At 33.7% G+C, this 21,220-nt stretch overlaps 2 protein-coding genes across 3 annotated transcripts in view; one reads left to right on the forward strand and one right to left on the reverse strand.

Annotated features, from left to right (window-relative positions):
• Window positions 1-3,365: 3,365 nt before the first annotated feature.
• LOC134857149 (calmodulin-A-like) lies at window positions 3,366-5,501 on the reverse strand. The gene is made up of 2 exons (XM_063873525.1): window positions 5,012-5,501; window positions 3,366-3,659 (listed from the first exon to the last, which is right to left on the reverse strand). The coding sequence occupies exons 1-2, from the start codon at window positions 5,285-5,287 to the stop codon at window positions 3,480-3,482; spliced, it is 456 nt and encodes a 151-aa protein (XP_063729595.1). The 5' UTR covers window positions 5,288-5,501; the 3' UTR covers window positions 3,366-3,479.
• A 3,182-nt stretch (window positions 5,502-8,683) lies between these two features.
• Window positions 8,684-21,220, forward strand: part of LOC134851486 (gamma-aminobutyric acid receptor subunit pi-like) — a 42,904-nt gene continuing 30,367 nt past the window's right edge. The window contains exons 1-2 of one of the 2 annotated variants that reach the window (XM_063867614.1): window positions 8,684-8,698; window positions 10,520-10,717. In XM_063867614.1, coding sequence (XP_063723684.1) covers window positions 10,529-10,717 — 189 coding nt within the window. In that variant the 5' untranslated portion in view covers window positions 8,684-8,698; window positions 10,520-10,528. Of the gene's footprint in view, window positions 8,699-9,919; window positions 10,718-21,220 lie in introns of those variants that run through there. The other variant, XM_063867605.1, reaches the window with a different exon arrangement.

Below are 21,220 nucleotides of genomic sequence, written 5' to 3' on the forward strand. Positions count from 1 at the left end.
AAAAGTTTTGGTGGTTTTGTGCGCGACGCACCGATGCGATCGAAATGTGCTCCTCGTCAGAACAAAAATTTTGCCTATTGTTCCGACCAGGAATTTCGTATTCGGGTCTGTTTTAGCTTTTTTTCTTTATTTTTCCACGTTAAATCAGGTACCACAAATAATCATCGTACAAGTTTGAGTGCTATATAAGTTCAAAAATCTTTCAGTCGCGATTTGAACCACTTTCAAATGCTTTCGAAAAATTTTTCTTTTGTCGAGAAAAACCGGTTTAAAGTTTTTGATTCTGCAAAATTTTTGACTGTGCATTTTTTATTTTTTGTTTTTCTAGTCAATTTTCTTCACAAAATTTGCGTCTAATTTACCTACATTACTATGAATGCCAAATATGCTTAAAATATAATTTTACATCAGACTTTTTTTATGACTCCACGCAGCAATAAAATATCTTTTTTGTAGTTTTTTAAAGACTATGGTCGGAACACTCTGTGTTACTTGCACAGTAACCGGCTATCCGTGTTATGGTTTTTCATTTGTTCTTTTTATCTTTTTTTTCAATTGCTCGCCTCCCTGGCCACCCATAATGTCTCATTCCTTTTGGTAGACGTTTAAGCATCCGTTTTTGGTCAATCAACCTTCAAATTGTCTAGAGGATATTTTTCAATTTACACTTAATTAGACGTAGAAGCGAGCTCCGAAAAAAATTATATTTTTGACCTATTTTTTTTCTCAGCAACTTTGGTAATTTCAGAAAATATCAACTGAAACTCTTTAACTATATCCTCTTTTTGTAAAAAAGGGGATATTCGTTACAAAGTGTAAAACTCTCATATGGTTAACTGTGGACTTATTTCGGATCAACCGTACTATTCTCCCTCCTTCAAATCAGTTTGGCGGGATAAAATACCGGTTTTTGAGAAACTGATTTTGAGGGCAATTTTTTCTATGAAGTCAAAAACATCAATCAATACCAAATTATGATTAATATTTTGCCCTACTAACGAAAAATAGCTATTCGTTATAGCTATTTCTCCAGCAGAACATTCTGCGTGCTTGTTTCGAATGAATATTTTATGCAGAAATAATTTTCAAAACTATCCGGGTTGACGTTCATAGAAAAAAAAATGCTTATTGTACAGTTTCATATACGATAACTATGGAAAAAATGCTTGTCATACAAAATTCATACAAAACTTAAAAATTCTTTTAAAAACTCAAATTTTTTTAATTAACATTTTTTTTTGATCTATTTGCTTTTTTCGAGGCTTTCTGGTCAGTAAAAATTGATTTAAAAGTTTCGATTAAAAAATACTTGTCATACAATTTTCATGTATGAAAGTTAAAAGATAATCATTGTGTCTTAGAAGAAATGAAATTTTCAAAAATCACTAAAAAATGTATCTGGGTAGCTTTAAAAAGATTTAAATAATTATATCTCGGATAGGGGGCATTTTGACAATCAGAAACATAATTTAAATTTCGGTCGGAAAAATGCTTATCAGATAGTTTGATGTATGAAAAATGTATGATATGCATTTTTTCATTAAAAAAAATACATAATTGAGGTAAAAGTTTTTTAAATCCCCTTTTGGTTGCAAACTTGCTTTTGTGCTGATATAAATTTTACGAAAAAATTTTTCCAAAAAAAATTTGACTTTTTGTGTTTATAACGTAGTCCAGGATGAGTTTTTTACCCAAAATAATCCCAAAATCAAAAGAGGGTTTTTTTTTGTAAACCCGACCATGATTTTTTTTGTTTCATTTGCTAAGATAAAAATAAACAGGCCTTTTTTCTCAAACACCAAAAAATTTGAAAAGATAATTCACCTGTCATCATTTTTCGTAAAGTTATGGGGGTTTAAAGATTGCCATTTTGACCAATATTGGGACAATTAACGTGCGATATATTTCGAGCTCTTAACGCGTAAGCGGAGATTAAATCCGTCTTAGAAATTGTTCAAAATTGGTTGAAAGAAGCTTATTTGCAATAATTGATTTGTTATATGTAGCAAATCTATTCTTTTGTAGTTTATATGGCGTGTGGGGGATGATTTTCATTCAAAAACTTTAGAAAAAATGTTTCCATTTTTTTATTACATTTAATTTGTTAACGATATTTATGTTATTACTGCTCCATAAAGGGCAGTCAGAACATTCAGGGCTTCGCCCTGATACGAGCATTCTTGTTCAATTTTAAGCTCAGGGCAACAATAGCTTTCGGATACAAAAAAAATTCCGTCAAAAACGTCTTGTTAAAAAGTCGACATTTGTCTGAAGAAAAAAAAAACCACCCCGAGCACAAATTTTCCGTTACTTTCGTTACAAAAGTCGGACACAATAAACCAGCCGAAAAATTAGCGGGTCTTTTTGCTTCCCCCCTCTCTCTCTCCTTTTTTATATCTGAAGTTACTGTTCACTTTGTCCGATTGTCATGAAAATTGACATGCAAGACTAATTAGGCCATGGAGATCATATTTGGTTTTCATAATCAACCTTGTAGAACCACTCGTTAGACCATAAAATTCTTGTTTGAGTGAGGTGGGCGGAAAAGGAAAAAGAGCCGAATAAGCCAAACCGATAAAGGGCGGACTATTTGAACCAGTCAAAAAGTTACATCATATGAATAAGTTTGCATAACTTTCGCAACTGTTACATAATTAATACATAACTATTATCTAACACTTACGTATTTTCTGGATGGTTGATACTTCGGCTGCTTTACACTTCGGCTGGCTTATATACCACCGAAAATACATTCAATTTGAAGATTTCAACACAAAAGTAGCGGTTCTTTTCAACCACCACTAACTTTGCGTTTTAGGTCAATTTTGGTTATACGATGTTATTACGAAGACCAAATATGTTTTGATTTGAGTTAATGCCATGCGTGCTAATTTCATAACAATCGGCAATTGTGAACTTATGTTCATAAGGTAAAAATTAGAGGTATTGTGATCTAATTTTAGAGCGGTGAAACAGCCAAAAAGCTTTTTAAATACGAACTGAAATAAGATCTCTTTAACTATTTCCCCCGTTTACAAAAGGGGAGATTCGCAACCAGGTTCAAAATTTACATGCAGTTCAATTGCTCCGTTAAAGGGGTGGCAATTCGTTACTAGATGCAAAAGAGAGGGGGATAGCGACCAGACCAAGTTAACATCCCCCCAAGCTATTTGGGTGGAGAATGTTAACTTGGTTCTTAGTTGGCATTTTTCTCAGCCAACCAGAATCGAGCATTTTACATGCAGCGCTTAGCAAATGTAAAGCTGGGATGGAGGATCGTAACTTGGTCTATTTGGGGGGGAGGATGTTAACTTGATCCTAGCAACCTAGCGACCTAATGAAAAGTGGATTTTGAAAATGCTTTTAGACGTGCAACTCAATTTTTTCTACCAATATTTTATACTACATAATTGATTGAAATGAAACTTGAGCAAAAAAGTTTCAAAAGAATTGGGAATTGAATTCCGCTGACAATTCAGCTAGTCGAACTCTTGAAGCGCGCGTATGAACTCCTCGACATTCAGCATTCCGTCGCCGTCAACGTCGCCGAGGCCAATCAGCTCCTCAGCGTCTTCGTCTGTTAGGGTCTCACCGTACTTCTGCAGGAATGCTTTCAGCTCTTGAGAAGACACCTTGTCGTCGCCGTTGATATCAAATGCCTAAAAATAAACATGATGTGATTCTTCTATACCGTTCCCCCTCCCCCCACTAAACATAAACAAGTTGATTCAACAATTTTCCGATGGGGGGGGGGGGGTTGGATAGGTTTTTCGAAAAAAATTGCTTCTAAATTTATAATGTTCATATATATATATATTCTGTCTAAGCATTGCACAAATTGTTTTTGTCATTCTTTCTCGAATTTACTTTCTTGGATTTCTAAAGCGGTCAATTATTCACCCATGGAAAATCTTTTCAATACAAGGTCTGCTGCTTCTAGTTTGTTTCAGGTACAACGCCCAAAGTTGAAGCTATGTGAACAGAACTTCTGGTTTCGTTCGACTCGACTTGCAAATTTAGCACCAAGTTACGTTGACATTACAGATATTGGTTCTCTCAAGAAAGGCCTTCTTTGATGGTTTTGGGATTATTTCACTTTAGATTTTGATGAAGATGTTACCTGCACTTGGAAAATGCATTGTGATTGTGTACGGTACAACTGCAGAAATTTAATAAGAAACCTACCAACTTGAAAATCATCTCAGAGGGTCGATGATCCCACACGGACTCTCCCGTGGAATTCTTATTAATAATATTAATCATAATAACTCAAGCACCATCAGGCTCGCGAAAATAAATTGGTGGAACTCAAAAAGAAAACGCGTTCTTGACGATGAAGCAAATTCCACAAATTATTAATATTTATTTTCTTGATTTTTCGATTTTTTGGATCTGGTTAACTATCCCCCCATTTGGACCTTGTTAACTCCCCCCACCAATGCAATGTATATATTTTTTTTTCTGAAAATTTTAAATTTTATCAAGCTATGGAAAATGTGGCCGCCAAATTTGAATTTCTGAAAATTGAATTAGGTGGAAATTAGTTATCAAGATCCTTTTTTTAAACTAGATTTCGCAGGTTTCTTCTTTTAATATTTTTTGCTTCATGGTTTTGCTTATTGTTACATTACTCGTGATTTTTTTAACCAGACACTAGAAATTGAATGAAGAATACGAAGGAATTCGCGCAAATTGAGAGAAAACGGCGGAATCCTGAAAGATCTCGCAAAACTTGGTGGTCACGGTTTTAGATACATATTTCGATTGTAGTTCGAAAGCAAAACAACCAAAGATGGTTTTCAGAAATTTGTTACTTGATTAATTCTTTCTTCATTACATGTCAAGCTCGAATACTCTGGTAGTTTTAGAGTAAATTTCATCCCATCTCTAGAACTTTAAAAAATCTCAAGTCAGTTTTTTTTCCAATAATTATGAACATTCTCTCAGAGTTTTTCTTAATAAACATGTTTCGGAACAAAAACCTGCGAATCTCTTAGTCCATTTTTGTTACCTTGAAAGCTTCTCGAAGCAAAGTCTCTTTCGGGACTGTCCGCTTAATTTCTTCGATCATGTTGGTGAACTCGTTGAAATCCACGACTCCGTCATTGTTAGTGTCGGCCCGAGTCATGAATTCGGAAATCTCTTTCTCGCTCGGGTCCGCGCCCGCCGCCCGCAACGCTGGTCCGATCTCTTCTTTCTGGATGACACCGTCTTTGTTTCCGTCCCAGTCATCAAAGAGTTTTCGGAAAACTTGCATCTCCTCTTCCGAGAATGTAGTTTCACCCATTGCGACACAAAAAGAAAGAGTACTCTACAAACTAACTTAATGAATTAAGCAAGGCAACTTTACAATAGCAAATAAAGTTTTACGTTTAATTTGATTGCTGATTTTTATTTCATATATTAACTTTAAATGCTTTGTTTACACTCAACAATAACGCAAAAAAAGTGTGCGAAGAGTAATGATTAAAAAATTACTATTAAATAGCACGCGTTGTTCTCATTACGTAATAAAATTTAGAAAAAAAACGCTTAATATTGGTGTATTGTTTGAAGTAAGATAAACATAAAACGCGAAAACAGCTATAATGAAATTTGACCTCTTTTTGATACCAAGAAGGAAAAAATCATACCAAGCTGCTTTATGCGTTGCTTGATGATTTTATTCACGATCAAAAAATTGTCTGAAGTCTTTGATGAGGTTATAAAAGGACATGGATCACGACTTCGATATCCCTTTTGAACACCTTTCGTGCAAACCTACGCCTTCATTGAAAGTTAAGTAAAATCAAATTCAAACATAGCAACATACTTATTTCCCTACAATTATTTTTCGTGTATATATAAGTAAAAAAGAATAAGTTTTTGTTCCGCTCAATTTGCAGCGCAAAAAAGCGATGTTTTGAAACGAAGTGCAAGAAAAAACTCTATATAAAAAATTGATGGATAATTTTTGCATTTTGTGCCGGATTTGCGGCGGAAAATTGAGCAGAACCGAAATTTATTAGTAGAATGCAAGCTACAGGATCACAAAAAAAATATATTTTTTTGACGTCTTAAGTATCCAAACTTCCAATTTAAAATAACATAAGGCAAAAACGCTCTAATTTTTAGCAAATCACGCTCTGAAAAATTATTATCTTCCCGGTTTGAGCTCACACTGAAAACTAGCGAAAAAAAAATTGAAAAAAAAAACAGCGACCGCTTTCAATGAATTACCGATGTTCATTGTCACAGAAGCAAATTTTATCGACAATTCATCGTTTATTTGGTTAATTTTTAGCGATGAAACAACGATAAAAAAACTTATCAAAATGAGCAAAAATAGTGAACTACAGGGGCTGGCTCCCTCAACTCTCAGCTTTATAGCCATGTATTCTACCTTTGCGCCACCAAGTCTTAGATATACTCAAGTTAAAGGTCTTATCAACTCACACTCTCTTTTGAAAGCTACTAGAATGAGTTAAAATCAACGGAATCATTGGTATAGATGTGCAAAAAAAAATCTGAACTATACATGAATCAGCGCTGGAAAATAGCGATCACTGGGATACTACAGAAAAAGTGATAGTTAATGGTGGGACTTCAACCCGGGTTTTTATCACAAGCAAATAATCATTTCTGAAAAAAATTGAGCAGAAGAGAAACAAACGAAACCTACATAATGGTTTGCTGCGAACAAGAGCAAACAAGCACCCATCAAAAATCTCTATTTTGTGTGAAAAACATCTAGCAATGGCATGGCGGTCATAACTGAAAACCAGACGATTTCATCAAAAATTTGCAACGTGTTAACACATGTCAAGCCGATTAAGCTGAGCGTCTAATCTAAATGAATTGAGTTAAATTATGTTGTTTTAACTTTAAATTAGTGAAAATCAAGGAAAAATACGGGTTGATGTCGGAAACCGGAATCCGTACATTGAATTTCGAAAGTTTTTAAATTTTTATTTTTAACATATTCGAAAGATGATTTGTAGTGAATTAACTGTGGTACATTATTGAAATCCTTACAGTCTTTTTAAAGGGATTTTAAAAAAAACTTTTAAAATGATTTTTTTCTAGCCTGAAGTTACTGAAAACCTATCTCCGCTCCTACATGACGAAGAATCAACTATTAAAATTACAGCTAAGTTTCAGCCACAGTACGGGAAGAAAAACGCGAAGATGCCGACATATTTGTTGTAAAAAAATTGATGACTCAGTTTCTTCAATAACTCAATAATACTTAAATAAATATTTAATTATACTTCAATAATTTTGTCAAAACTTTTCCACATTCGCCCCTCCGCTATTAGAAACACTAGAACTCCCTTGGCTTGCAATATGGCAGCAAATAAAGCAATGATGACAAAGTTGCTCATAGCGTTCAGCAGCCTCTACGTCGATGAGAAACTGGGTACTGTCACATTTTAAACACTTCCAACAAAAAAGTATCTCGGGAGAGCTCAAGTCGACTCCGAGATTATCAAGCAGTCCTGAAAAAGCACTAAAATCAAACATTCGCCTCAGTTAGAAGGGTCCGGATAAGGTATACGTGATTACAGCAAAGTTTGTATAAAACGCAGGTAACGACTGTGCATGTAAAAAATCCAAGTGCTTAAAAAAACGCTTATAATGCTCGACTTTTAGCTTTTGCGCAGAGCCCTCCGATCGGTGATGGAAGCCACAGATTATAAAATCCCTGGGTTTCTTGTGCTGGTCAGACCAGAACCAGAGGGCCCTTATTCTATACTATACCCTTACGGAGTTTAAAAAGTTGAGGTTACCCGTGCACGGCGACGCCACATTGCATTAGCTCTGTGAGTTCAGTGCTGCATGAGTCGCCTCGTGGGAAAGAGTTAGCCCTGCTTTAATGGATTGGAAAACTGGATTGTAGGTTGGGTAGCTAGCCAACTAGCCGCCCTTGAATATCATACTGCTGGTAAGCCAGTCGGTGTAATCAGCAACGGCCATTCATGGCTAAAATGCGACTGGGAAACTTCTAACCTTCCTCAGAAGTTAATATAACCATAGGTTTTTTTTTGCGATGTCCGAAATTGGTTGCTCACAATACAGACGGCAAGTCAAAATTTTTGATAATTTAATTTCGGAAAAAGAAACAATCTTTTTTTTCTCTGTCACTGAATTTCTTGAAGAAGATTAGGGTTCTACCCAAATGACATATCTCCAATCGATAAGGAGTACTGTTAATGATAGTTCACCATTGATATCTATAACCGCATTATTACCGATTCGCCGTATATCTTCATCGGTGTGCTTCTTTTTTTTCAACGCAGGCTGAGTTATTTCTAAAGAGCTCTTTGACAATTTTTCAAACTTACTTAGTTGTTGAATTTTTTAAATCAGTATTTTCTCATTTTTTGAGTTCTGCCGAAACCCTAATTTAGACAATATGATGGAAAATTTTCTACGCTGTTGACAAATATCCAGAAAAATGCTCTTTTTATCGCTATTGTTAATTGTTTTTTTTTGTAAAAAAAAAAACTTATTGCCGCGCCGTCCCGCCAACTAAACTTTGAAAAATACATTTAATTTAGTGCTGTTCAGCCAATAATCACTGTCATAAACTATTACCATATGGAGGTCTCTTTTAAAATGCGTTAACTAGAAATAGGATTGCGCCCATTTGACCAATTAGACAAAATGAAACAATTTCGTCGGCGTTTGAAACAATTTTGAAACAATTTTGCCGCATGTGATGATTGCTGATTACTTTTAGCTAGTTTTGACAAAAAAATACAATTTTTTGCGAGGAGGTGAATAGCGTCTCTGGAATATTTAGCTTGAATTTGCGATTAAGTGGATACTTAGTATTTTGTCTTCACGTATAAATTGATTTGTAATGTGTATTCTTCCGACTTTCGAAGAAAGTGACGGAATATTTGTGCTGGAGTGTTTTTCCCACCAGATAAATTTCTTAGCTTTAACTAGCCATTTTGAATGTATTTTTTTGATATCATCCCAGAAACATTGTTGTCCTGAGCTCAAATTAAAAACTTTTTTTTTCAATTGTGATCATTTTCCGTAAAGTTCATCATTTTTATTAAAGCAAACGCTGCTCCATTAGCTATAAAAGGCAGTCTGAAAAATCAGAGTTTCGCCCTGATACAAGCTTTCGTGTTTGGCTCATGATAAACTGCATAGGTTAAATTTGGAATTGAGAGCAGAATGAATTAGAATTAGTTAGAACATAGAGTAAAAAGGGATAAGATTGGTTTGAAAAGTTTAATTTATAATAGTTTATCAAGTCGTGCTAAAGGAAACTAAATTTTTCAAACCAACCCTTTGCAACTATCAATTTATACAATTAGCCTATTTTTCTTACTTTCTGCTAAGATTGGTTTTTTCTAGAGACAATTTTTGATTTTTCAACTAGCAATTTCCGACGAAATTTTTATTGCACTCCCCAAAAATTTTGTTGTCACCGAAATAGCTTTTTAAACGTTTTCAGTTGTTATCAAATTTCTCTTGTTGCACGATGAATTTAAATGAATTTAAATGAAATATTTTTTTCCCATGTTTTCAGTGTTTTTCGGAACAAGCGAGTTTGAAAAATGCATTTTTAAAAAGTTTTTCAAAGCTCTTGTGACCAGGATTTAGTTATGATTTCATAATATTCAGATCTTTTTTCGATCCCTCGTTAAATTTCACCTTTGATGATTGTTCGTTAGAAAAAACTGGGTTTAGGATCGCTTAGGACAGTGAATTGTTCCACAGAAAATTACATGTTTCCGTATTTTCCACTTTTTCCATAGTAAGTTGTTAAAACATCAAATTCTTTATTCCGGTCAGTCGGTCCATAAATTTAGAGGCGCCTTGAGAATACTAATTCAAATTTGAGCCGTTTCGGAGATACCCAGTGTTTTTATTAGGAGTTCAAACAACCCAATAGTCAGATAGGCCCAGGTAGCGCGACTGTTATTTTCCTATCAGGCAAGGCTACCAATAATCATTCTTTTGCTACTCGAACCAACAAATCAGACAATGTTTTCGCTCAGATATGATTTTGCTCTATTATATTCTAGCTTAAAAGCGGATAATTTCAGCAGTATGGGAATGATAAAAAGGCGTATGCCGTTACTTTACCATCGGACTTAAGGATTTACAGCGAATAAGAATTAAGTAGTCTTTTTTATTGATCGCTGTTTCCTTTTTTATCCGCTTCCACCTGAAAATTAGAAATTATCTTATCATAAAAATGTGTAATTTGAAGAACTTTTATCTAGGAAGCTCATAAATGTAAATATATGGCAATGATTGCCGAAGAATATCACGTACAAACAGCAGTTGCATTTTTTTAATAATTCCCTTTTTATTGATTGATTGCTTATATAAAAATTCCAATATTGTCATAAATTGCCATTATTGTGCTCTTATCAGACATTTAATGCAAAAAAATACATTTTCGTTATTTTAAACACCTATTTTACTTTTTAAAATGCTGCTCAACAAACTGGGTGTGAATTTTTTCCTATTGTTTTTCCTTTCTACCTTAAAAGGAAGCTTTATATTCGAGGATCTTTTGATGACAAATCCAAACGAAGAACCCTACAATAAATTTCACCGCCCCGACTTCAACGAGAGTGCAGTACGAGTCTGTGTGTTCATACATCTTGAAAGCATGCGAGACATTTCGAGCGAGACTACCCTGGATTTCTACCTCATTCAGTTCTGGAGTGACGCCAGAGTCATCCCAAAAACACCCCCGCTGAAGGTAAAAACGCATTTGCACTACTGTGAAACAGAGTTAAGATTTCGCGCGCGCCGAGTTTCAAGAGAATTTGCGCCAAGTCGAGATTTTGCGCTGAGTTTCAAGTAACTTTTGAGTGGTTTCAGTTGTTGTTTAGCCAATTGGGTTCAAAACGTCTTGCTTCACAATGAAAGATTTGATTAAATTTTGAGCGTTTTTTATATAAAGGGCGGCTTTTGAATGGTTAATTTGAAAAAAAAAAAAACGGTCAGAAACCATTCAAATCTGGGCCGTTTTTCAAAAGCCGCCCACTATCTTAAAAAGACTCCTCTTAGAACCGATCATTCTGAAGCAACACTTCGCAACATTTTGAAGTAAAGGTTTTGTACTGATTCACGAGACTTCCAGTTTTCCTACTCCCTTAAATTCCTGCACCTTTAAACTCCTCAAGTTTTTCCCACGCCGCATAACAAAACCGGCAGCTTCAACGACTATGTTTAAAAGAAATCGTGTTTAGATGAAATTCTATAGTAATGGGCTCTTTTAATGATGCAGAAGATACATCCTTAAGCTCTTTAGAAATCATTTACTATCGCGTAAGGTGACTTAAGACTTTTCTTTTAGGACTTTTTTTTTCGCAAAAGTACAGCAGACAAGTCAGCCAATGTAAAACTGAGACATTTCAGCTAATTTTAGTTCGAGAAGTCTGAAACAATCCAGATGAGCACTGATTCTTACAAACTATTCCTCTCGTTTCGAAGATACACGCTACATGCCAATGCAGTTTGTAGTCGATAAATAATAAATTGACTGAAATGCCTACGGCCGAATTGCCTTGATTTTTTTGCCAAATGTCTCATTTGCAAATTGGTTTGGTCATTTTACCGGCAATCTATTTTGGGCGCGGTAGTTCAGTATCTGTTCTCATGGAAGAAAAACCGAGTGCGCCATATTTTTTGACCAATCAAACATCATTCAAAAACTGACTGATTTTTAAAAATGTTTTTTCTTTCAGAAGTTCGAATACTCACTTATAATACGCACGAGTATTTTTCGAGCTTTCGGGTCTTCTGTTATGAGAGTCTAGCTCAGTTTAAGGTACTGAATTTAAAAAAAGTAGGGAATTGGCAGTAAACGAGTATCAAGATGAATATGTTTTACTTGTTTTTCCAGTTACAAATGATGCAATAAATCTCTGATTTCAAGAAATTTTTTGAGATTATAATTTATCTCTTCTGACCAATTTTTTTGCGCTTTTTGTTATGATCTAAGCTTAACGCGATCACTCACATTCGATTTGCGCAGATCTTTGGCAGACCTCCGGAGCTCATTTAGATTAGCTATTATAAATTGAATCAAATATTTTAAACTTCAAATAAGACTGCTCGTACATCAGAGCAAAGCCCTGATCCTTACGCCCACAATCGCTATTGAATATTTGTTTGAAAACATATCTTAAATTTATAAGTTTCGAAAAATGTCAAAGTAGAACATCCCAAGAAAATCCACACAGAACATGGCCAAATTGACAATTTTCAAACTACAAGAACTACAAGAAATTTGAAGGTAAAATATCTTTTTTAATTTGAAATCACAAATTCCATATCTTCGGAGCTCAGATATCACAAATTCCATATCCTTTGGCAGACCTCCGGAGCTCATTTAGATTAGCTATTATAAATTGAATCAAATATTTTAAACTTCAAATAAGACTGCTCGTACATCAGAGCAAAGCCCTGATCCTTACGCCCACAATCGCTATTGAATATTTGTTTGAAAACATATCTTAAATTTATAAGTTTCGAAAAATGTCAAAGTAGAACATCCCAAGAAAATCCACACAGAACATGGCCAAATTGACAATTTTCAAACTACAAGAACTACAAGAAATTTGAAGGTAAAATATCTTTTTTAATTTGAAATCACAAATTCCATATCTTCGGAGCTCAGATATCACAAATTCCATATCCTTTGGCAGACCTCCGGAGCTCATTTAGATTAGCTATTATAAATTGAATCAAATATTTTAAACTTCAAATAAGACTGCTCGTACATCAGAGCAAAGCCCTGATCCTTACGCCCACAATCGCTATTGAATATTTGTTTGAAAACATATCTTAAATTTATAAGTTTCGAAAAATGTCAAAGTAGAACATCCCAAGAAAATCCACACAGAACATGGCCAAATTGACAATTTTCAAACTACAAGAACTACAAGAAATTTGAAGGTAAAATATCTTTTTTAATTTGAAATCACAAATTCCATATCTTCGGAGCTCAGATATCACAAATTCCATATCCTTTGGCAGACCTCCGGAGCTCATTTAGATTAGCTATTATAAATTGAATCAAATATTTTAAACTTCAAATAAGACTGCTCGTACATCAGAGCAAAGCCCTGATCCTTACGCCCACAATCGCTATTGAATATTTGTTTGAAAACATATCTTAAATTTTGTAAGTTTCGAAAAATGTCAAAGTAAAACATCCCAAGAAAATCCTCACAAAGCATGGCCAAATTGACAATATTCAAACTACAAGAACTAAAAAAATTTGAAGGTAAAATATCTTTTTGTAATTTGAAATCACAAATTCCATATCTTCAAAAAGATGAAAAATTTTTTTTTAATAAAACTTGATTTTGATCCGCGAAGTTTGACTGAGCAAACAAAATATTCCGCATTTTCTCGAAAATTTCATCGAAAATGTTGCAAGTGACTGAATCAAACAAATAGAACAAACATTAAGAATTCTCATATCAATGCGACTTCATGAAAACAGTAGTGCAGTAGTACTTGCTGCAATATATTCATGAAATTTCTTACATAGTTTGATTTGTTTTTAATAGTTGACTTTATTAGACGTTGCGTCTCAATACTCGAAATATATTTAGATCAACTTTTAATTATTTTGATTTGAATGAGTTTTGACAGTTCGCACAATTCCGGCCACAAGAGCTGAGAGTTCTTTCTTCTGAATGCAAGTTGTTGCTTTTTTTCATAATAGGTACATTTTTTTGTCGTAAAGTACAGTTTTGACGAATTGAGATATCTGAAAAACTTGAATGTTAAAAAAAAAACGTTTTGTGGTGTGATTTTGGTACAATTTTATCCTCCTTATTCAGTTACTGCTACACGGTTGGGCTAACACAGTAATGCATTTAATCAAAGTATTGAAAAAGTTTTTAAGATGATTCAGACCTATAGTTTTCATCAGAAAATTTGTTTTGAGAACGGCAAAAAATTCAAGTTAATTTTTGAAAAGAAGAACATCATGTAATTATTTGTCAAACTTTACTCGGTGCTGCGTCTTATGAAGCCAATTTTGATTAAAATATTTGCGCAGTGGTCTCAGTTTTTTGGGCACAGTAGCAGATAATTCAGTTTGGCTTGAAACTATTTCAAATTGAAACAAGACTCTTTACATATCAGAACAAAGCCCTGAATACCCGGGTTGACCAAAAATGCTTATCATACATCTCTCATAAATGGGTAATTTCTTTTGATGCAATTCCATACAATTCCATAAGTACAGGAAATTGTATGAAAACTCTATGATAAACATTTTCCCATAAATGGAAATTGTACGACAAACATTTTTACCATAAATGGAAATTGTATGACTAAAAATTTGTCATTTATGAAAATTGTATGAAAAACAGTTTTTGGAATTTTTTTTTCAAATGCGGCACAAATTACATCAAAACCCATCTTATAAGCAGTGCAATCTGCGAACAGAGAAAAAAACCTGAGAAACAATTTTTTTTTAAGAAGTTGCAACCACAGCTTCTTAATTTTCTGCAAGAGATCTTCTCAACTCTTTAGATAGCAGCAATGTCCTAATCATGATTTTAGGGTGTGAGTACTGGAAAAGGTAATATATCAATTTTTTTTGAAAAAAAAACTTGCATATCTGGGAGAAAACTTCCGGCAAATCTCTCCAACATCGTGAATCCACTACTTCTTAAATCCACTAATACATTTTCTATAAAGAACGGTATTACACGTGCAAGAAAACAGAAAAAAAATCAACATAAATTTGGGTCACGCAAAGTCGCAACATGGGTCGCGCAAAGCTGAAGTAATGGAATTGTTGTCGGATTTTTTTTGCTTGCATAAGCGTTATACAGATGCAGTCGGGGAAAGCGATCGGAGAAAAACGTTTCGAAACAATTTGACCGCAGTTAAAACAATCGACTGAGGAGTTTTTTCAACCAAAATTTGAAAAACTACCATAAGCTACAATAACAAACTACGTATCACCAACAGTTTTCACCAAACATCGCAAATGTAAATTTTGTTTGCTTGAAAGAAAAATAAAATTTCCCAATTTTTTTTTTCATATTTGATTTATTTACAGATTCCAGAAGAGGTCACTTACATCAAACAATTTTCGAGAGAAAAAAATTAAACGAAAGTTCTATTTTTTTTTGTTCTTGGTTGCTTCTCCTTTACTTGGATTTGAACGGATTTGTTTTCGCAATTCGTTCTCATCCTTCAGAAAAAAATTATTAAGAATTTTTCACAACTCATTTGAAGTTTTCAATAACAGGTTTGCAAAAATTTTTGAAAAAATTATTCCTTATGGCGTAAATGCTTGTCATACAATTATCATATATGAAAATTGTATGGCAAGCATTTTTTGTTAAAAAAAAATTTGAAGTCAGTTTTTTCCGTTACCAGTCTGTTGAACTGTTTTGAAAAAGCCGCAGAAATTGTTTAATTTTTAATTTCTATTGATATTAGAAAAAGTATGAAAATTGTATGGCAAGCATTTTCTCCATACACTTGATGTATGGAATTGTATGATAATGATTTTTGTTGTATGGAATTGTAGGATAAGCTTTTTCGGTGTATGGAGGTCAACCCGGGTAGTTTTAGGCCAATTAAAAAGTTTTGCATCAAATATTTGCATCAAAAGTAACACAAAAATCTCCCTCTTCTCCCCCTACATGTAATGTTAAATAGAAAAGAATGTATGTATCGTCTTGAATCATAACACTAAGACCAACTGACCGGCCTAAACTCAATTTGGATAGTCTTATTCCGCCAATTACACGTGTTGTAAGAAAGCAAATGATCGCATATTACTTGCCCAAATAAGCTAAATTAGCAAATTTCAAACCCCCTATTTAACAAAAAAGGATCACATTTGAAAATTTTTTGTTTTTGAGCTTCGGGCAAGATTATCTTTCAGATTATAGAAAACGTTTGGCTAAAAAATCGAAAATTGAAATACAAAAAATCTTGCCAAGCATAAATATTTTGCCTTTCTTCAAAAGTCTGAACGACAAGCAATTTTGCGAGCCAGTAGAAAATTTTGCAAACAAAGAAAACTCGAAACAATTGGTCAATATTAAAATGGGCTAATCAAATTGAGTATCGGATATCCGCTAAATCTGTAAAAAAAATGAACGTGAAACTTTATTATAGATGGCCTTTAGTTGCCTATTTTTCGAATACACCTCCCTTTCTCGATAGATAAAAACGCCCTTTTACTTCCAGCCTCTTCTTCCCAAGTGAGTCTTATTCTCACCATCTAAACTTTTTATCTAAGAAAATCCGCTTTCCCTTTCTTTTTTGTTTTCTCCATATCAGTTTACAGATTTCATCTAATGACAATTTTATTCAAATGCCCCAAAAGCGAATAGCTAATGAAATATAAACGAAAAGAAATGATTATATTATTTTTCAGGGATTCGAATTTACAAAATACGACAGATTCGTCTGTGAAATAAGGCATGGTTAAAACTTTCTAGGGACAAAAGAAAATAGTATGATTTCCGGAGAAGTCTACCCGACTGCAAATTTTTGACTTTTTTAAGGAGCTCACAACTAACTCTCTCATGTTTTCAGGCCTTTCCGCCGTTTTCATTGAAGTTAAAAATTGGTGCGTACACGTAATTCGAAGTGCCTTTTATTGAAATCTACTCTAATTGCCTTGTAAACACTTTTCTTTTTCTCAATTTGAAAATATCTATCGAGCAATTTGAAGATTCTTTCCAATACGCGAATTCAAAGCGCCTCAAATCAACCAAATCAAAGACTGATGGGCTTTTCACAATAAGAGTACCTCTCAGAAGCACAAATACTACCACAGATTTTGAAAGTTGTTCAAAGGATCAACCTATTGCCATAAACAAACTTTCTTTTTGAAATTTTAGCTCACATAAGCCATTAATTTATCCAGGATGGAGAAATTACAAGGCGGAGCCATGAGAAGCCCTTTAAAGTATCTTTGCGGCAGCCATTCAAACAATATCTTTGGTTGAAAAAAGGTAAAATAGTAAATACGGTCATTAAAAACCTAAGTTGAAAAAACAAAACTGTTATGGCTTATCTAAACTGCACGTTCAGCAAACTATTTGTGTCAGGGCAACGCTTTAAATTCCACTACTCTACCCTTTAACATTTATGAAGTAATTTTTGATATTGAAAAACATAAATTTTCAAACAAAAACAAAGATTCTAACAAGAATGCTCGTATCAGGGCGAAGCCCTGAATGTTCCGACTGCCTTTTAAGGTTTATGGAGCAGCAGTAATAGCATAAAAAAATTAAATGAAATAAAATAAAATGAAAATTTTTTTTTCTAAAATTTGAAATTTTTTATGAAAATCATCCCCCCACACGCCATATAAAGTACAAAAAGAGAGATTTCGTTCCTTGTAACCAACCAATTATGGCAAATAAGCTTCGTTCAACCAATTTGGAACGATTTATAAGACGGATTAAATCTCCGCTTACGCGTTAATAGCGCGAATTATATCGCGCGTTAATTGTCCCAAATTGCTCAAAATGACCAAAATGGCAATCTTTAAACCCTCATAACTATACGAAAAATGATCACAGGTGAAATATCTTTTCAAATTTAAGCTCAAGACAACAATGGCTTTCGAATGATATAAAAAAATTCCGTCAAAAATGGCTAGGTAAAAAGTCGAAATTTGTCTGAAGAAAAAAAAAAACCCACCCCGAGCACAAATATTCCGTTACTTTCGTACCGAAAGTCGGAACAATAAATAAAAAAATGCAAAGCTTCAGACTTACCTTCCAGAAACGAAACAAGCGGCCAAATAATAAGGCTCAATTTGAGTTAGTTTTTTTATTAACTCCAATTGAGTTGTCTCTTTTGCCTTATTTGAACGAACTTCATCACTAGTTATTTTTCCCCTAACCCCTAATATCCAAATATATGAATTGTTTATGGTGACAGAAGATGACAGAATATTTGTGCTCGGGTGGTTTTTTCTCCGGAAAAGTTGTGACTTTTAGACTAAAATGTTTTGACAAAATTTTTCATCAAGCAAAAGAGTGTTGTTGTCTTGAGCTCTGATTTAGGAAGACTTTTAACCGGTGATCTTTTTTGGTCCGTCTTTCGAAGAAAACGGAATATTTATGCTCGGTGTGGTTATTTTTATTCACTCAATTTTCGCTGATCGAAATAACAGTTTTCAACAAAAGTTGTTTTTTGCCAAATTTTTCAATTTCTGTACTAAGTTATGCGCGCTTTGAAGAGTTTATTTCATAATGCTACAAGCGTAACGCGAATTGTTTACGCGTCGCGAATTATACCGCACAGCAAAATTGTTCCAAATTGAATGGAGGCTAGTTAATCGGTCGTATAAATTTCGTACGACTCAAAGTTTTACACTTTGATATTGTCAAAAAATTATAGGTTTTCAATATTTTCTTTTCCCAAATTTTATTCGATATGAAAATTAAGGGACAGTCGGAACATTCAAGGCTTCGCTCTGATATACGAGCAGTCTTGTATGTAAATTTATGAGGGTTTGAAGACTAGCAATTGGCCAATTTGGGATAAATAGCTTGCACTATGTTTTGTGCTCGGAGTGAGCGGAGATTTAATCCCTCATAAAAACCAATCTGAATTGATTTTAGGTTTATGCTATTTGGTCTGTTTAATACTTTGTATATGCAAAAAGTATCATTTTGAATTTTCTATAGCGTGTGGGGTTATAGTTTTCTCAAAAAATATTGAGCTAACTTTGTTTTCTTTTCAAAATTATCATCAAGTTTTTAAAGAGAAAACTACTCCATAGAGTTTCAAAGGCAGTTAAAACAATCAAAGTTTTACCCTGATCCTAGAAGTTTTAAATTTTAATTGTAAATTGTTAGCTAGTACTTTTAAAATTTTGTCTAAAAAGCCAAAAAATTAAAGTTGAAGCAATAGGCATGACATGATTATGGTTGTATCGTGAGAATGACCTAAGAAGCAGTCATTGAAAAATTCTAAAATTTAAATGAATCTAATTGCTTCCTTGCAATTTTCATGCGTCACTTTTTCGAAAAAAAAATTACCTCGTGATGGTCAATTTTTGCAGCATTTTTTTTGTGAATTACAGCTTATTTGCAATAATTTGAAACCCAAATATTGGTTTATATACGTTGAGTCAATTCTGAAATGTCACAGAGAGTGTGATAAATGTATCTGCCACAATTTTTAGTGACTTATGATTTTTTTTTCATTTAAGACCAAATTATTGTTGTGTAATGATAAAAACATATATTCGTACACAGTAATAACTTTTACAAAAAAAAGTTGTGTATGAGTCAAATTATCAAATTAACCAAATAGTAATTATTTTTTTATGAAAAAATCCTTATCAGTACAAATCGAAAAATAACTAGTCACGCTGACTGTTTCATGTAGTTTTTTTACGACTGCTTTCAGAGAAACTGGTTTTGTAACTGAACATAGAATTCACAAGTTTGTAGTGGTTGATCGTAATTTCTTGAGTTCAACGAAGCCGATCACCGATAAACCCGAAACTAAATCGTTTTATTGGCGCTTGCAAAATTTTTGAGTAGATTGGCACGTGTGCAAAAAAATGCTTTTGATGTACATTTTGACGTCAATTTGTTTCGTCACTGGTTTTTCTTATGGGAGATTCTATAGGCTCAGTCTAGCCATTTGAATATAGCAAAATTTCTTTCTCAGCAGGCAGTTAATCACTCATCTGTATGCTAGGCAATTGTGCCATCTGAAAAAAAATCGGAAAAGTCAACGTTCGGGTTTGTTCAATAAAGTCCAAAGAATTGCAGTGCAGTGTTGTTGGTTGGTTGATTTAATGTAAGGTCGCTTTATGTAAGCTGTGAGTTGCTAGATTTATGGAGTCAGGGTTGAGAACGTAAATTTATATCTGAGTTCACCCATTCACCCTTTTCCTACTTTTTAGCTTTCTTGAAATTTTAATGAAATTTGGTTGCTTTCTTTATTGTTCCGACTTTCGAAGAAAGCGGAATATTTAAGCTCGGTGTGATTTTTTTATTCAGTCAATTTTTACCGATCGAAATAATAATTTTCAGCAAAAACTTTTTTATACCTTATTGAAGATATCGACTTCCTGAGTTCAAATGTACAAAGATATTTAACCTCCGATTATTTTTTGTAAAGTTCTGGGCGTTTGCAAATTGCCCAATTTGCCATGTTCTGGACTGAATCATGCGCGCTTTGAAAAGTTTATCCTTAATGCTGAGAGCTTAAAGCGAATTATTTATGCGTGGCGATTTATCTCGCTCAACAAAATCGTTCCAAAATGAATTGAGGCTAGCTAATTGGTGGTCGTATCAATTTCTTACGATTCAAAATTTTACACTTTGATATTGTCCAAAGTTTATAGGTTTTCAAAATTTTCTGTTACCAAAAACTATTCGATATAAATTAGGGCACAGTCGGAACACTCAGGGCTTTGCCCTGATATACGAGCAGTTTTGTTGATATCAGTTCAGCTTTTCATTCAAATTAATGCTTTTTGCCTTTTATCTGATTGCAGAGTATTAAATATTAATCAATCGGATTTCTTAACTAGCTCCTAAAAACCTTTTTGTAAGTATTGACTGTTTTCATATGTCAGACTAATAATAAACCATATGGAATAAAATTGAACTCATAACCCACTTGCATTTTGTATTTTCAGTATTCCTATTGATAACAGTCGAGTTAAGATTAGTATTAAACAAAAGAGTTAAACGAAAATAGATAGCGTGACAAACAGGCACTGTACTCAATTCAAAAGACTTCCATTGGTGGACCATTTGAAAAATTTTGACGGCTTTTTTTCTAACCCCCCTTTTTGTCAAATTTTTGTTTCCGAGGTCTTGCATAAAACTTAAGACACAATTTTTCTAAAAATTTCTACGCAAATTTTAGAAAAAAATAGACCAAAAGTGCCATTTTTCAATAAAAATATTTTTTGGCAGAAATTTTTTTTTTTTTGGCGCGCGCTCACACCTCAAAAATTAGTTCTTCTTGCGCATAGTGACCGTTACAAAATTTAAGCTTGTAATATTTTAATATAGTTGTGTAGCGTATTATCATTCTTACGACCCAGTTGTTAGGAACTTTAAAAGCTGGTTCTTTATCCCCTCATACCAATTAAAAACTACTAACTGTTGCCTGGTACGATTTATCACCTCTTGCGAATTATCTTATTCTCATAACTAATTGTCGCTTTCGCCAGGGAACCAGCATTGATACTGTGCTGGGTGATAATCATAGGAGGGAG

This window comes from Symsagittifera roscoffensis, chromosome 1, assembly GCF_963678635.1.
Source record: "Symsagittifera roscoffensis chromosome 1, txSymRosc1.1, whole genome shotgun sequence".
In the NCBI taxonomy this organism is placed as follows: Eukaryota; Metazoa; Xenacoelomorpha; order Acoela; family Convolutidae; genus Symsagittifera; species Symsagittifera roscoffensis.

Bases quoted from the DNA above. Each gene is read 5' to 3' on its own strand.
- LOC134857149 (XM_063873525.1), bottom strand. From the start codon at position 5,287: ATGGGTGAAACTACATTCTCGGAAGAGGAGATGCAAGTTTTCCGAAAA. The intron at 3,660-5,011 runs GTAACAAAAATG...GTTTATTTTTAG, and splicing joins TGCTTCGAGAAGCTTTCAAG to GCATTTGATATCAACGGCGA.